Below are 15,567 nucleotides of genomic sequence, written 5' to 3'. Positions count from 1 at the left end.
GAAACTGAGTGCAGAGAAAGAAGCTGCCAAGTGGGTTCCCTCTGTAATTAAAAAATAAATTGATGAGTTAGGCTCCCCTCGATGATATTTTTAATATTGATGAACTTGGTTTCTTTAATAATCAGAAACTTTTAAGAATCTACATATTAAACAAGGAAGCATGAGCTCAAGTGTTAAAGGCTTTAGAGAGTGGACCAACTGTGATGCTGGCTGTGAATGGTAGTGGAGACTTGACTGACTGTTTTTATATGAATTGTTTTTGCTGCAGTTGGAGTATCAGTTTATAAAACTCCCTAGATTTTGAGGGGTCTGCCCAATGCTAATTTACATATAAGCTCTATTTTTTTTTTGCATGCATATTATATGAGGTTTTACAGGAATGTGTGTGTTGTGCTAGAGCCAGTACACCTATGCTGTGATATTATAACTTGATTGAAGATTTATGGTTTAAAAATACTAATTCAATGTGCTCTCGAGGATACATTTAGCTTAGTGTAGCTTAGTGGTGTAGTAGTAATCTGTATTTTTAAACATGAAGACAAAGACAAGTATGAATAGTTGCAAATAAGTGAAAGGCAAATGAGTTTTTGAAAAATAATTGTAAAACAGTGTAAATGTTTCTGTTTATTGATTGACTAGGATGAGGAAAAACTTGTTAAAGATAATGAGAGAAAGCAGTACTTTCTGTTTGATGTCACAGTGTGGCAGAGTCCTTTGTTTAATGTTATTAACTTGGGTTATTGATCTTGCTGGAATGTATCCTGGGGGATGCATTATTCTTTTGCCATAAACGACCTAATCGCTGCTCTAAGAGCATTGAAGCCCACCGTCTGGCTTGTGCTACGTGACCATGGACCTGTCCTCTACAGTGAGTTTACGTGAGTTATAGACAAGAAATATCTGTTGGGTGTTACTTGTTCATTGGTGTTGCTTAGAAGTTATCTAACATGAACCTGCTTGATTCTGTCGTGTCGGCAAAATTTGAATTTTGAGATAAAAACGAATGTGGTCTTTCTACTTGCATATTCTTTTGCAGTGGACATCACTCTTTATCGGAATGGTTATCATGGGGACCTGAATGAAACATTTTTTGTTGGCGATGTGGATGAGGGAGCTCGGAAACTGGTTCAGACCACGTATGAGTGCCTGATGCAAGCCATTGATGCAGGTGAGGCTCAGGGCTGGGCGCCCGCTGAAGCCGCTGAGTGGTGTGGGCCTCGAGGGACCTGCCATTGCTCCGTGCATGCCTTGTCCCTCCCAGCTGTGCTGCTGCCCTTCCCGAGTTAGCTTTGGGTTTGGCAGCAGTAGGTTTAAAGATGACTTGAGAATCCCTTGATGAAGATGGACTGGATTATGGCTTATTCCTTTGTCTCTTCTATGATTTATCTTCCTTTTCATTCGCTGATAAATGGGGAAGAATGTGTGGATAGTTCTGGACTGTAATTTTTCTTCTACTTTTTAATTCTTTCATAAGTGTTCTGTTCTCTTATTATAAAAAAAACTATAGGACTGCATCAGATTATGAGAGGAAAACATGAGTGATTTTCCTTTATACTTGCCTTTCCTTTTTTTTTTAAATCTCTCTTTTCTAGAGGTGTCCATTTTTAACATTTAGGTTTTTTTTTTCTCCATAGTACATTATTACACATAACTGTATGTATGTGTTTAGTTAGGTTAAATGGAATCATAATATTTGTAGTATTCTGTAATTTAGTACTTTTTCAACTAATAATATCTTCGAGATGTTTCCATATTAGAGTATGTACATACCTGCATGCATAGATCTACCCATCCTTTTCATTGCTTTATATTTTATTCCACAGTATAAAAATGCCTACAACTATTCCCCTACTGGATTTTGGTGTTTTCCAGATGTCTTGCTATTATCGTGAATAATGTCTTTGGTGAGGTGTATTTCTGTGGGATTTTTCTCAGACTGTGTCTGTCTTTGTTCATACAAATAGTTCATCCATGGTATTTAAAAATTTATGCAATACCTTGTGAGGAAAGAGAAAGAAAGGCTTGTTGCAAATGTAAACAGACTATTAGAAGGACAGTTTGAGGGCCAACAACTCTTCAGGTGGAACCCACAGCATTTCAGCAGCACTGGTCAGTGTATTATCCAGCCCTGCCCCACCATTAAATAGATCTGATGTATCATCTACACTGTATATACATCACTGTATACAGGACAGCGTTCTTAGGCAAATAGAGGAGATGGTGTAATTGTTACTAATTTAATAAAATCAGAGGAATGAAAAATGAAAGCATGTGATTATTTTTATGTATCAGTATGTGAGATTTTCCTTTCCTTTTATTTCACTGTTGATTATACTTGAAAACTTTGATATTCACGGTGGTATTGTGAGATGAGAACTTTAATACTTAGTATCTTATTTTGGAAGCTTTAGGTTTAAATAATTTTTAGAGTTTCTGTGTTCAATATTTATATCCCTTTTGCTTCTCTATGAGTTGGTCAAAATAACCAGATAGCTGGAATGTTGTTTTACAAAGTCACAGGAATGAAACTTGCTAAGGAACTAAAATCTTTAGAACAGTAGACAACCAAGAGTAGAAGTTGCCTAATCTCTGGAAAGTGCTATTAACTCCAATGTATGGATCATTCCTGCCTATTGTTTTCTGATAATTTGCCCACCCTGGTTCAGAGCTGTGGAGAGTTGGACCAACTGTGAAATTAGCTTTCCAGAATAGGGCTCCTCAGCCTGCACATTTGTGGCATTTTGAGTCTGATGATACTCTGTCGTGGGGGCCTGTCCTATGTGCCGTGGGATGCTTAGTAGCATGCCTGGTTGCTATTCATTGGAGGCCGGTTGCACCACCTCTCCAGGTTGTGACAGCCAAAAAAATGTCTCCAGATTCTATGAAGTGTACCCCTGGGACCAGAATTGCTTCTGGCTTGAGAATTAGGGAGAAGTCTCCATTCTCACACTGCATCATTCTCGTTGAACAGGTAATTCCTTTATTGTATGTTCAGCATGGGTTAAAATTTTGCTTTCCTCAGTGCTGACTGGGGCTGGTAAGAAGGCTTGGGTGGGAATGCAAGAAAATCATTATGCAAGTCAGCATGTTCCTCAGAAATCATTAATCTCCCCCTCCCACCTCCCAGTAAAAAAACAACCAAGCTGGTCCATATGGTTAAGAGCAAGTAAATGTTACAAAAATGATTCCTTAAGCCATTTGCTCAGAAATGTGATTGGCTGGAGAGGATATGGTGTGTCTGAACCCAGGTTGAAACCTCTTTCTCAGCCAGCAGAGAAAGAGACTGTAGGGAGGGGGGACTCCCAGTACCGTGGCTGGACCCCCCACGAATTCGGCAGAACCCAAATCCTGGGGTCTCAGTGCTAGGAGAGCCATAGCAGCAATAAGAACCACTACTTCTGTTTTTTATTTAAACAATGGTAAAAGTCATAAAAAGTAAACAGGGCAGGAAGTATATAGTGAGAAGTACCTTTCTACATCCTACTCCCAAGATTTTCTTGAGAGACAAATGAACAATTTCAGAACCACTTATATGGGGATAAAGATGCCCAGGGGAAGCAATTCTTTGAAAAGTTGACCAGACTGAAACTAAAGACAAGTCAGTTTCCTTTATGAGTGTTCCTTTTTCTCCTGATGCTCTTTATTTTCTTATCTCTCCTGCTCGCTTTAATGGAAAGCCCACTGACCTTAGAGAAGGTGAGGAAGAGAAGTGCGTTTTCCAATCTCTTTGTTTGTTCAGAGAGCAAGTGGTGCCGCTCCCAGCCCTTGACTGCTGCCCAGACCCTCCTCTTCTGCAGCAAAGGAGGAACCAGGTGCTGCTGGCTTGACTCTCAGCTTCATTGTTTCCCGGCAGTCTAACCTCTCTGAGCTTTGGTTTCCTCATCTTGAAAGTCTTATGTGTAGGCGTGTAAAACCTTCAGAATGGTTCCTGGCATAAATAGTGATTGCTTAGTAATTATCAGTTATTCTTTCTCTTTGCCATGAGTCTTCTCTTTTCCTTTCAGTAAAGCCTGGTGTTCGATACAGAGAATTGGGAAACATTATCCAGAAGCACGCACAAGCAAATGGATTTTCAGTTGTTCGAAGTTACTGTGGGCATGGAATCCACAAGCTTTTCCATACAGCCCCCAATGTACCCCACTATGCCAGTAAGTACTGTCCAAAGAGTTTGTATTGGCTGACTGTTTATTTAGCAGATATTTTTTCCCCAAACATTTAACAGGACCCACTGTTTTGTATCTACTAAAATAATCTATTAGCTGTTTTAAATAGCTCCCCAAAATGTGTATACTCTGCACATATCTTGCTCACAATAGTCCAGAGCCTGTGTGTTTGGTCACAGTTGGGGGTAGGTGGAACAGTTATTCTTTGATGCAGGCACTTGTCACTTTCAACACATAGCTTTCCGGGTCACTTTGGGGGTTCCTTTTCTGATCTTAAAGACATTGGGGAGGAGGAGAAAAGTATGGAGGGGTATGCTTGGGAGGTTTTAGTGGGCCAACATGGACTTGGCCCAGATCACTCACATTTACTTTTCATTGGCAGGAATTCAGTCATATGGCTACACTAACTGCGAGGCAGGTAGGGAAATGTGATCTAGCTGAGTACTCTGGAAGAAAAGGGAAATAGTAATTTGGGTGAACAGCCAACACTCCCTGCCACATATATTCTGACTCCTTAGATGAAATTGATTCCACTGAGTTTGATTTGAGTTCTTAATACATGTCAGATACTGTGTTCTTTGTTGTTATAAATAGAGGAGAATAGACAAAGTATCCTTTCCTCAAATTGAGTGCTGTCTGATAGATTAACAAGGAATTGTTGGATGGTTAGTCTTACAGAACCTTTTCTCTTGAAGAGATAAGACACACTGGAGTAAGTTTGTTATTTAGTGCTGGAAATGAAAGCTATCCACATTAGGTAACATAAGGAATTTAATAAATAATAGAGGAGTCACTGCTATGTAGAGACTTTCATGTTCCTTCTTGGGTTTAGGTTTGCTCATACATACAATATCAGGGAGTGGTACCTACTCTAGAACTGTTCCTGGAATTAAGGGAAATCTTGCTTGGAAAGCACTTAAAGTTAACTTTTAGAATGAAGATGATGGTGATGATTCATGTTATCTCATTTGTGCATCACGACTCGATGAATAATTTCTTAGCTCTATTTTTAAAAAGCAGAGTCTGTGCTTAGGGAACTGATTTACTTAAGTCCGCACAAACTAGTGAATAAATGTCAGGGGTAGGATTGGTACCTGGGTTCTGTCTGCCTTTTTAGAGTCAGTCTTTCCCTTGGTGCCTAGTAAGGATGTAAGCAGTTTGGCGCTGAGTCTTGTGGGAGAAATAAAGAATGAGATTTTGGTTTGCTGGAGAAGATGAGAAAGAGCATTCCATATGGTGCTGCTGCTGCTGCTGCTGCTTCTAAGTCGTTTCAGTCGTGTCCAACTCTGTGCGACCTCATAGACGGCAGCCCACCAGGCTCCCCCGTCCCTGGGATTCTCCAGGCAAGAACACTGGAGTGGGTTGCCATTTCCTTCTCCAATGCATGAAAGTAAAAAGTGAAAGTGAAGTCGCTCAGTCGTGCCCGACTCTAGTGACCCCATGGACTGCAGCCCACCAGGCTCTTCCGTCCATGGGATTTTCCAGACAAGGGTGGGGAAACATGAACAGGTGCTTCAGGTTGACAGACTGAACAGAGACAAGATAAGCTTAGGCTAATAGTTACATATGAGCTAGAAATGGGCAGTGCCAGATGGAAGATATCTGACTTCATTTTTAAGGAATTGCAGAAGATTTTTTGGCAGGAGAATGGCAAGGTGAAATTGTTATTTTGAGAAGATAAATTTACCAGTGGTGTCTGGGATGTATTGCAGGTGTGAGCCAGCCGGGCTTGTCAGCCTAATGCGCAGTTGTTTCCGTAAATCCAGGTGTGAGGTGGTAAAATCCAAGATATCGGTAGTTGCGACGAGAAGGGGAAATGAGTGAAAAACCTCTCAACAGGAGAAGCTAGAGAAGTCACTTAAGCACAGCATTTGACATAAATCAATAAGCATTTATTAGCAGACCACAGGGTCCTTTTTATTTCAGCTGGAATTGTGTGCAAAGTAAAAGCTAGCAATAGATAATAAGCAGCCGACTTTGTTCCTTCCTGCTCAGCCCCTGGTCACCTGTTGTGCATTCCCTTTAACAGAGTGGCAGTGGCTATTCTGATGACAGTGCTGTGTGCCACACGTGTGCATGCATGTGTTTTGCGTGTGGAAAAAGTGTGGGCAAGGGAGAGAATGAGAAAAGCACCCTTACTTGCAGAGATATCACTCAGATTTAGGGATGGATTGTATGAAGAGAGGCTTTACTTGCTAATGTTAATTTTTATTGGAATATAGTAGGGTTATATTGTGCTAGTTGCCGGTGTACAGCAAAGGGACTCAGTTAATGTTGTTTAGTCACTAAGTCGTGTCTGACTCTCTTGCAAGCCCATGGACTGTAGTCTGCCAGGCTCCTCTGTCCATGAGATTTCCTAGGCAAGAATACTGGAGTGGGTTGCCATCTCCTTCTCCAGAGGATCTTCCTGACCCAGGGATCAAACTGGCATCTCCTGCTTGGCAGGCGGATTCTTTACCATTGAGCCCCCAAGGAAACAGTAAAGTGAATCAGTTATACATATACATATATCCACTCATTTTTAAGATTCTTTTCCCATGTAGGTCATTACAGAGCGTTGAGTAGAGTTCCCTGTGCTGTGCAGTAGATTCTTACTAGTTGTCTGTTTTATGTGTAGTAGTGGGTATATGTCATGAAGAGAGATTTTTTGAAGGAAGTAAAATTTATGGGAGAAGGAGATACAGGTCAGTGATGATAGTGTCAGCACTGTATGGCCCCACTGATGTACAAGATATGCCTCTTGAGTTTCATGTTAAGCTGCTTAATTAGAAATAATTCTGAAAAAAGAAACAAGGACCCATGTATACTTCAGTTCATCCACTTTGCTGTATTTATGAAAAGTCAAGTGTTAATCGGGTTAAAATAAAATATGTTGTGGTCTCTTTAGGGAAGCATTAAAGAGGCTACTGGAGTCTTTGTACAGCAGAGGCTTTTGAATGTAAATGATCCCTTCTTTACCTTGTAACTCTGTATTCCTAAGCAACTGAGTATGAAGCCAGGAAGTTGTGTTAACTTCCTCCTCGTCCTGTATAAAAGAGGTCTTTGTTAAGATGAGCGCTTCTGTGCTTCCTTACCATTATGGTTTGGAAGTAAAGGTGATACTGCCCTACCTTGAGAATATAGATCACAGTCATGCTGTGAGGCAGACAGCAGAGCAGTTGCACGGCTCAGCAGTATTATCTGCTCTGGTGTAGACACTCAGAGGGTGTGTTTTTGTTGAGTGAGCTGTATTGAGAAACTGAAACCATGAGCCAAAGTGAGCTGGGAATTGTAACTTCTTGAACGGTGAATCAGTGGCAGAAACAGGACTGGAACTTGGATTCTCTTCATCAGCACTGTCCAGTGAAGTCATATATGAGGCACATATATAATACTAAGGACTTCTCTGGTAGCTCAGACGGGAAAGCGTCTGCCTACCGTGTGGATGGAGGAGCCTGGTAGCCTACAGTCCATGGGGTCACAAAGAGTCGGACACAACTGAGCGACTTCATTTTCTTTTTCACTTTCATGTAATACTAAAACTTCTAGTTGTCATATTCAAAAGTAAGAAACAGATAGTTAATCTTATATTTTATTTAATCTATTACATTAAAATATTAGCATTTCAACATTTAATCAGTGTAAAACTATCATTGAGATATAGTACATGCTTTTTTTGTCTTTAAATCGGCATATGTTTTACATGTACATTCTGACTTGCCACTTTCCAAGTGTTTAGCCTCATGCACCCAGGTGCTGCTGTATCCGCCTGTACAGTTCTCGATTCCTTTATTTTATCCATTTTTATTTCTGTGATACTGCACTGACTGTTTTGATATCCCCAAGGGCATATGACCAAGTCTATATATGTAGTAAATTGCATATCATTTGGAGGGAAAGTTCGTGAAATTAGAGATAAAAAGTCGAAATTATTTTTGCCCCTCAGATTTTTATAATAATTTGGAAACTCCTGATTTGGAATCTGTAGGTTATTTTGGCAGTACCTAAGATAGTGGAAAGCAGCATGATTGCTGTTCACGAGGAAAGATGTGCAGGAATGTGAACGTGAGGGTGAAGTTAGAACAAACCTAGGCAGAGCTGTTAAATAGAATCAGCCTGTTGAATAGACCCAGTGGACACATGGGTCACTATCTGGAAGCACAGCAATCTTAATCAAGAAAGCCTGAAAGCTGATGCTCTCGCCACCTGGTGGTCAGGCCGAGAAAGTGCAGGCACCCGTTTACTGATGCTCTTTCCAGCTCTTGATTCTTATTCTGAAAGTTAATCTGTTCTCCATTTTTGAGATTGTCTAAAAAGACCTATACCTCTTTCAAATTTTTGGCCTTTTTGGGGAGATGGCAAATCTGGACACCAACAGTTGAGTTTCTCATGATGATCCTGAAAAATATGTATTGGCAAATTTGGACAAAATAGGGAGAAATGGAAATTTTGTTCCCAGTAAAAAAGGAATAATCCTGCCAGCATTAAAAAAAAAGTAGGTTAGTGTGCAGGGGCTTTTTTTCCCTTCCCAAGATAAGACAGCTTACAAAACTTTCTAAAAATGGTACAGTTGTTTCTGTGGGCTGTGCCTCTACCTCCACCCCAGCATCCACACCCACTCCTGTCCCAGCCAGGAGATTCACAACTTCTGGCATAGTCTGAAATATCTTGTTCTCCTTTATACTGTTATACTTGGATAAGTATGGAACTTTGTTGGTTACATAATTGCTATTTAACCCTGCTGTAACATAAATGGAGGTATTTTTGCTTTCATAGAAGTGCTAACTACATCTGAAATCCAGTCTAGGGCATCTCTGTATTTTCCTAGAGAAAACAAGCAAAATGAAGTATGCCTAGGACAATATCTGTCCCAGAGTAGGTGGTTTTCAGAGCACCCCTGTTTGCTGAATGATCTACTTTAAGAAAGGGGAGTCAGGAGAGGAGAAATTCATTAATATAAGAATCACTCATGGGAATGTAAGTTTTGTACTTTTTCCAGGGAAGTGTTTAACAATATGCTGTAGGATTTTTGCTGTGTTCTGAGATTTCTTTTTTCTTTAATTTCAGAAAATAAAGCAGTTGGAGTGATGAAGGCTGGTCATGTATTTACGATTGAGCCAATGATCTGTGAAGGTGAGGAAAAAGGGATGCTGTAACCTTCTGTAATTGAATTTTTATTTACGTTTGGTTACTCATGATCAGATTAGTAGTCTGCTTGATTTTGCTTCATTTCCACTCCCTGTGCCCTCTTGAACTCGGTTCAGTATCATGTAGAGAACCGAAAATTGTAATGGTTGGCAAGAAAGCGGTACTTTCTCCATGGTAATTCGTCTGCTGTGAGTAGATGCTGAAGTACTTGAATCCTGGTCCCTTTTCATAAAGCTTCTGTCAAAGGGTGTATTGTAATAATTAGTTGCCTCCATCAATCAAGGTGGTGTGGAAGTTGTTGCGTGTCTTGGTGTGTGTGAGAAAGAGGGGTGAAAAGGAAATTAGGGCCTTTTTTTTTTGAGGCAGACACAGTTGTTTAATTCTCCACAGCCTGTGAGGTAGAGGTGCTGTCCCCGTTATCCATGAGAACAAACTGATTTTTGAAGAGGTTAAGTGTTCAATAACTTGCCCAGAGTCACTTAGCTAGTTATGTAGCAGAATTTGTGGGACGCTAAAGTCATGAGCTGTCCTGCCTCTTCAGGGCCTGCACTTTGATCGTCAGGCACTGTCAACAGACAACTGCCATGGAGAAGGCCCAGCCCAGACGTGCCTCGCACTGGCAGTTTTATGTCCCTGCCGTTGTCGGTCGCTGTGACAGGCGCATGACAGCCGTGATCGGTGTCACGACTCGAGCCCTCACTGAGGCTGTCGGAGTGATAACGGGGCCTCCTTCGCCAGTTCTCTGTTGGGATTAGGGGATGCAGAGTGATGCAGTGGTCGTAGGGCTCTTGCGCCCCGTCCCCTGTGTTAATGGGGTCCCCTCAGGATCCCTCCAGTCTTTTTTATAACCTGATCTTGAGAGTGATACCCCATCATTTTTACCAGATTTTCTCTCTTAGAAGTGAGTCACTAAACCCAGTCCACACTGAAGGAAAGCTTTGGAGGTTGTTTTAGAGGCTGCCTTCTTAACCTGATCCTTTGTTCCCTTTTCTGTAAGATGGAAGTTACAATCTTTATCTTTTATCTGAATGCCCAGGGCTGTGGTAAGAATCAAGTGAGATGATTTGTATTAACACAAAGTACCTTTAAAGGGCTCTACAAATGTAAGATACTGTTTTTGTCACTCCCCAGAAGAACAATGACCCTGTATAAGCAGTTGCAAGATAAGTAAGTATGATGGCAGAGAAAGGCAAGGACAAGAGGAAAGTGTATTTTGGTTATGTACCTTTTTTCATTAACAGGCACTTGACTTGCCTGGTGGCTCAGATGGTAAATCGTCTGCCTACAATTTGGGAGACCCAGGTTCAGTTCCTGGGTCAGGAAGGTCTCCTGGAGAAGGAAATGGCAACCCACTCCAGTACTCTTGCCTGGAAAATCCCATGGATGGAGGAGGCTGGTGGGCTACAGTCCATGGGGTCACAAAGAGTCGGACACGACTGAGTGACTTCACTTCTTCACTTCCAAGTGGTGTTTCCTGGAGTAAGCAAATAACATTATGTTGAGCTGGTTCAGATAATCATCAAATTATACCAGACATACTTCAGTGTAACTAAGCTAGGCTAAAATACCAGCTCCATAGTGGAAAATGTCTAATTCGAAGAGGAATTTCCTCAGTGGTCAAATATATTTGACTTGACATTTAGTAAAGAATCTGTTTCAGTAGATAACAGTAAAATTAAAGAAGTATTAATGTCTTAAATCCATTTGTGAAAAGATCATTCATTACATTGGAAACTATCCACTCATCGTTAGATGGTTGACAGAGCATGAGTTAACTTTCTTTAAGCCGCCTCATATTTTCTTCTTAGACTGGGATTTAATGTTGCAGAAGTAGGTTACCTCACTACTTTATACTCTGGGATTTGTCTGAGGCAGTAAGATCTAATGTTTGGTAAAGAGTATTCAAAATAAAGAATATTACTATTATCTTTGAACATCTAATTTGGAGACAGGAACATCTCTGTACGCTGTTTTGGTAGTGTCTGGAGTTGTAGAACCTTGTAATTTGCTGCTGTCTTCCCTGCCCTACATCTCACGCCCATTTTCTCTCTCATTTTCCTTCATTGTCTCCCAGCTTCTTTCACTGTCATTTCCTTTCTAACCCAGTCTGCCTCCTCATAATTTTTAAATTCTCTTGCCAAACTTCTGTTTCTTTCCCTTTGCCCTCTTCTGGTTACAGGGGTGTGGCCTACAAAAATTTCACAGTATAATCTGTTCTCACCATCTATGTGCCTGCCATTTAAAAGTTACACAGGAATTAAATGTTATAATAAAAGTATAAAAAGTTACCTTATTTCCTTCACAATATACACTGGCTATGGTTTAGTCAGATGCCAAAGTTATATCAGGAGAGAGCTAAATTCTTTAATGTAGTCCTGGGATGAGTGGTAATCAGTACATTTACAAAAAGGAAGCTGAGTGCCTTTATTTTTGGAAACGGCATCTTCATTCAGTAGTTGAGAAGCATACAAAACGTGAAGTTGTAAAATTTAAACATTATTATTACTTCATTGAACTAAAGACCAAAATGAAGTTGGAAAGGCTTTAGCTTAAACAGATGACATGTACACAGGAATCTTAATAATGAATCATAAAATTAGTTTTCTGGGCTACCCAAGGATAGAGGGACACGGGCAAGTACACTTCCCTAGAGTGTACTTAGAAAATGGACTGAGTGGTAGAATTGAGAGATGCTGTTTGTTCGTTTAAGGCGGATGGCAGGATGAAACCTGGCCGGATGGCTGGACGGCGGTGACGAGAGACGGGAAGCGGTCTGCCCAGTTCGAGCACACTCTGCTGGTCACGGACACTGGCTGTGAGATCCTGACCCGGCGGCTTGATAGCGCGCAGCCTCACTTCATGTCCCAATTTTAATTTCCCCCAAGACGGCACATCTCAGTTATACTTTCTGGCTGTACTCCGCATTTTATTGAGAGTACAGAATGGAAGAGGAAATTTTTTTATTACTTGTTTTGTTTTGACTATCAATAAGGAAGGACTATAACATCTGATATGTGTCCTCAAGAACTTGTCTTGGGTCTGAAAAGGTCAAGAAGAAAGGAAGCATTTCTCAACTCCCTTCTGCCCACCCCCATGCCCCCCACAAATCTCTGCGCCCCTGTTTTTCTTCCTTGCCCTTTGAGCACTTTTACTTAAACCTGCTTCTAGTTGCTTCTGTCACTGCCGCCGCTGGGCCAGCACCGCCAGCTGCTTTCCAGGTGAGTGCTGGAGAAGAGAATCCTTGAGACTTTTGCGACATACGTTGCTCCCAATTTTTTTTATTATTATGTATGTGTGGAAGTATATACGTATACATTTTAAATTCCATGTATGTAATTACTGAATACTATGTGACCTGGGGTTTGTACTGATTCTGCCCTGATGGGGTTCTGTGCTGTCATAAACGGACCCATCGTTTGCAGTGATTTAATTCCCAGCTCGAAATTGGCTTCCCTCCTTCCCCTGCTAATTATTTACGCTTATAATTGTGCATAAGAAGCACTCGGTCAGTGAGACCCTCCAGTGTGGGCTCTGTGTGAGTGAATGTATGTGGCAAAATCCACTTTGGACAAAGATTATCAGGTTTTTAAAAGTCGAGTTTATGGCAGAAACAGCAGTGCTCCAAGCGGAAGCTGGCTGTTGCAGAGAATGACATTTTTGTAATACATTGCTATTTCAGACCTCTGTTTGGTCATGATGGGAGGAAAAATGCTCCCTTCCCCTCTCTGTCCTACTTCAAGGGCTTACCTTGGAGAGATACCCAGAGAAGGCTGGAGGCTGTGGAAGTTGGGGAAGAGACAGTTCTGAAGCCTCTCCAGCAGGGAGCAGAGTCTGGAAGTGCTAACGTCTGGTAAAGCTGGTGGTGGGGCGGAAGGATGTCTCTGGAGGTTGGACAGTTCCCTAGGAGTAGGGATGCACTGTCCTGGGTGTGCTGAAATCACACTTCTCCTTTACACAGTTGGGAACCTCATTAGAAATGACCTCCGCTGCCAGCATCTGTGCTCCTTTCAGTAGTTCAGTCCCAAATGGGAGAGTATCCAGTGAAGACAGATCAAAGTCATTGTCATTGGAGAATACTTGATTACCGGGTATCTGGAAACTGTATGTGAAGATAATTGGATTCCACTGACATGTCACACTTGTAAGAGAACATCTTTCCCAGAGTGCCTCAGACCTTTATTGCTTTAAAGGAATCACGATAATGTTTTCATTACTTTTTATTATTTTGATGATTTAGTAATGTGGCTGAATCTGGTATAGACCCTTGGGGGTATGTGTGTGAAGTTTTTTATCAAACTGTAATATTTGTGAATGGAATGCCTTGCAATATAAATGTTAATATAATGTGTAAAGGGAGATTAAAAAGTTTGAATGATTATTCTGCCATGTGGTCGTTAACTTTGCTGCATTTTGTTTGAGATTTTAGAAAGAAGTGATGGGAATGGAGTGGCTGATTTCACCATCTAAAATAAACTCATGACGATTTGAGTAAAAATACTTTTTAATGTTGAATGACTGTATAAAAATCCAGTCCTGTGTTTAGTTCAGCAGTCTATCAGTAGTAGTTGAGATGTAACCATGTTTCTGAGAGTTGTTTAAGACAAAGATTGCCACACAGGTAGTGCAGCATTTTATATACTGATCATGGAATTAGCAGTGTGGGCTTATTCAGTCTCTACTTTTAGAAAACAAGCTCAAGGAAAAAAAGTCTTGGTGGGATGGTTTTTTGTTGTTGTTAAAACACCACACTGGTGATGATGCTTTTCTCGATTTGGGAGATGTAAAAACAGCATGGGACTCTAGTCTAATTGTATATGTCTAATTACCAATGTTTATTAGATTTAGATGAGAAAACATCTAGGGTAGTTTTATCATTCTGCCAATTTCTCAAAAATGTCAGTGTGTTAACTTTTTATTTTTTGTATTAACTTTTAAAATATTTTTTTCCCCCTGCCAGTTGTTCAGCCCCCTTTTAATGATAATTTAGAAGGGAAACATGTTTGCATTTTATCTTCAGTTTATGGTTTTTGGTGACAAAATGTGTAAAGGCGAATTAGAACACATTCACCAACACTTTTATGTTACTTGTCACCCTCGTGTCTAAATTGATCGGAAGAAGATGTGTAGGAATTTGCCATCTTAGCTTGACTTCTCAGTTTGTCCTGTCATCGCTCTGGCTTTTCACTGAGTCTGATTAAATTCGAGAGACGGATGTTCCACTTTGCGGAAGCCCCCGAATTGTGTCTGTAAGCTATTTCTGCTCCCTTCCCCCACCCCGGTTTTTTTTAACTTCCAGCTTTTAATTTTGAAGATTTTTCGAATTTACAGAAGGTTGATAGTGCAGTGAAACACCCACATCCCCTTTCCTGTGTTCAGCAGTTGTTGCTGTGCCTCATCTCTCGATGTAAGAAGCGTTTCCTTCTGAGAGGAACGGCATCGTACTTTATCTGCTACTGTTGCAGCATCTCTTTTAAAACGTAAGGCCATTTCCTGCACGAGCGTTGTACAGTCGTCACACCCAAGGACCTGAATATTCAGAGTTGTCTAATGTATAGTACACATTCACACCTGAGTCAGCTTTCTCCAGAGTGTTCTTTTTTTAAATGCAGAGTCCAAACCCATGGCATTCAGTTGTCATCTGTAGGTTTTTTTTTTAAACTGTAGAACAACCCTTTTCCACCATTTTTTGATCTCTTAGGAAACAGACTTGAAAAAGTAGGCTCCCCCTCACTCTGCCCACTTCTTTTTGCGTATCAGCATTAGCTTATTGATTGTTTCTAGAAGTGTTGGCCACTCTAAATGTTCCATGCTTGGCCAGTGGAAGCACCTTTAAGCTTATTTATGGGTCATTTTGCTCTATGCCTGTCAGTCTTGGGGCATGTTCTTGATTTTCGCTATATGTTCTCAGTTTGTCATATACTTTTCCCGCCCCAGATTGGGAACTGGCTACTTCTCCAAGGAGCCCTGGTTTCTCTTCATGAGGAATGGTATTTGGAAATCAAGATCTGGGTACTGCTGGGGTGTTAATTGCTCCTTGGCCCTTTCAGGGAACAGAGCCAGGAACTGCATTTTTTATAAATTCATGTTGATGTATGGCAAAAACCATCACATTATTGTAAAGTAATTATTCTCCAATTAAAAAATTAATTAAAAAATAAATCATGAATTCATTCTGATACTTTGATTTCATATTTAATACTAGCCTTCCTCACCCTTCCCTGTTTCATATTTGTATTTTCCTTCTCCCACGGTGAGAACTTTGGTTCTGAACAACACT

At 40.7% G+C, this 15,567-nt stretch overlaps 1 protein-coding gene across 2 annotated transcripts in view; it reads left to right on the top strand.

Moving 5' to 3' along the window:
- Nucleotides 1-13,802, top strand: part of METAP1 (methionyl aminopeptidase 1) — a 53,930-nt gene extending 40,128 nt beyond the window's left edge. For both annotated transcript variants that reach the window (XM_040237809.1, XM_040237810.1), the window contains exons 8-11: nt 1,037-1,168; nt 4,005-4,148; nt 9,210-9,275; nt 12,001-13,802. In XM_040237809.1, coding sequence (XP_040093743.1) covers nt 1,037-1,168; nt 4,005-4,148; nt 9,210-9,275; nt 12,001-12,164 — 506 coding nt within the window. In that variant the 3' untranslated portion in view covers nt 12,165-13,802. The remainder of the gene's footprint in view (nt 1-1,036; nt 1,169-4,004; nt 4,149-9,209; nt 9,276-12,000) is intronic.
- The last annotated feature ends 1,765 nt before the right edge of the window (nt 13,803-15,567 follow it).

Source organism: Oryx dammah, unplaced genomic scaffold (assembly GCF_014754425.2).
Source record: "Oryx dammah isolate SB20612 unplaced genomic scaffold, SCBI_Odam_1.1 HiC_scaffold_3, whole genome shotgun sequence".
In the NCBI taxonomy this organism is placed as follows: domain Eukaryota; kingdom Metazoa; phylum Chordata; class Mammalia; order Artiodactyla; family Bovidae; genus Oryx; species Oryx dammah.
Note: the sequence above shows the minus strand (reverse complement) of the source record. Positions and strands in the feature narration are given on the sequence as shown.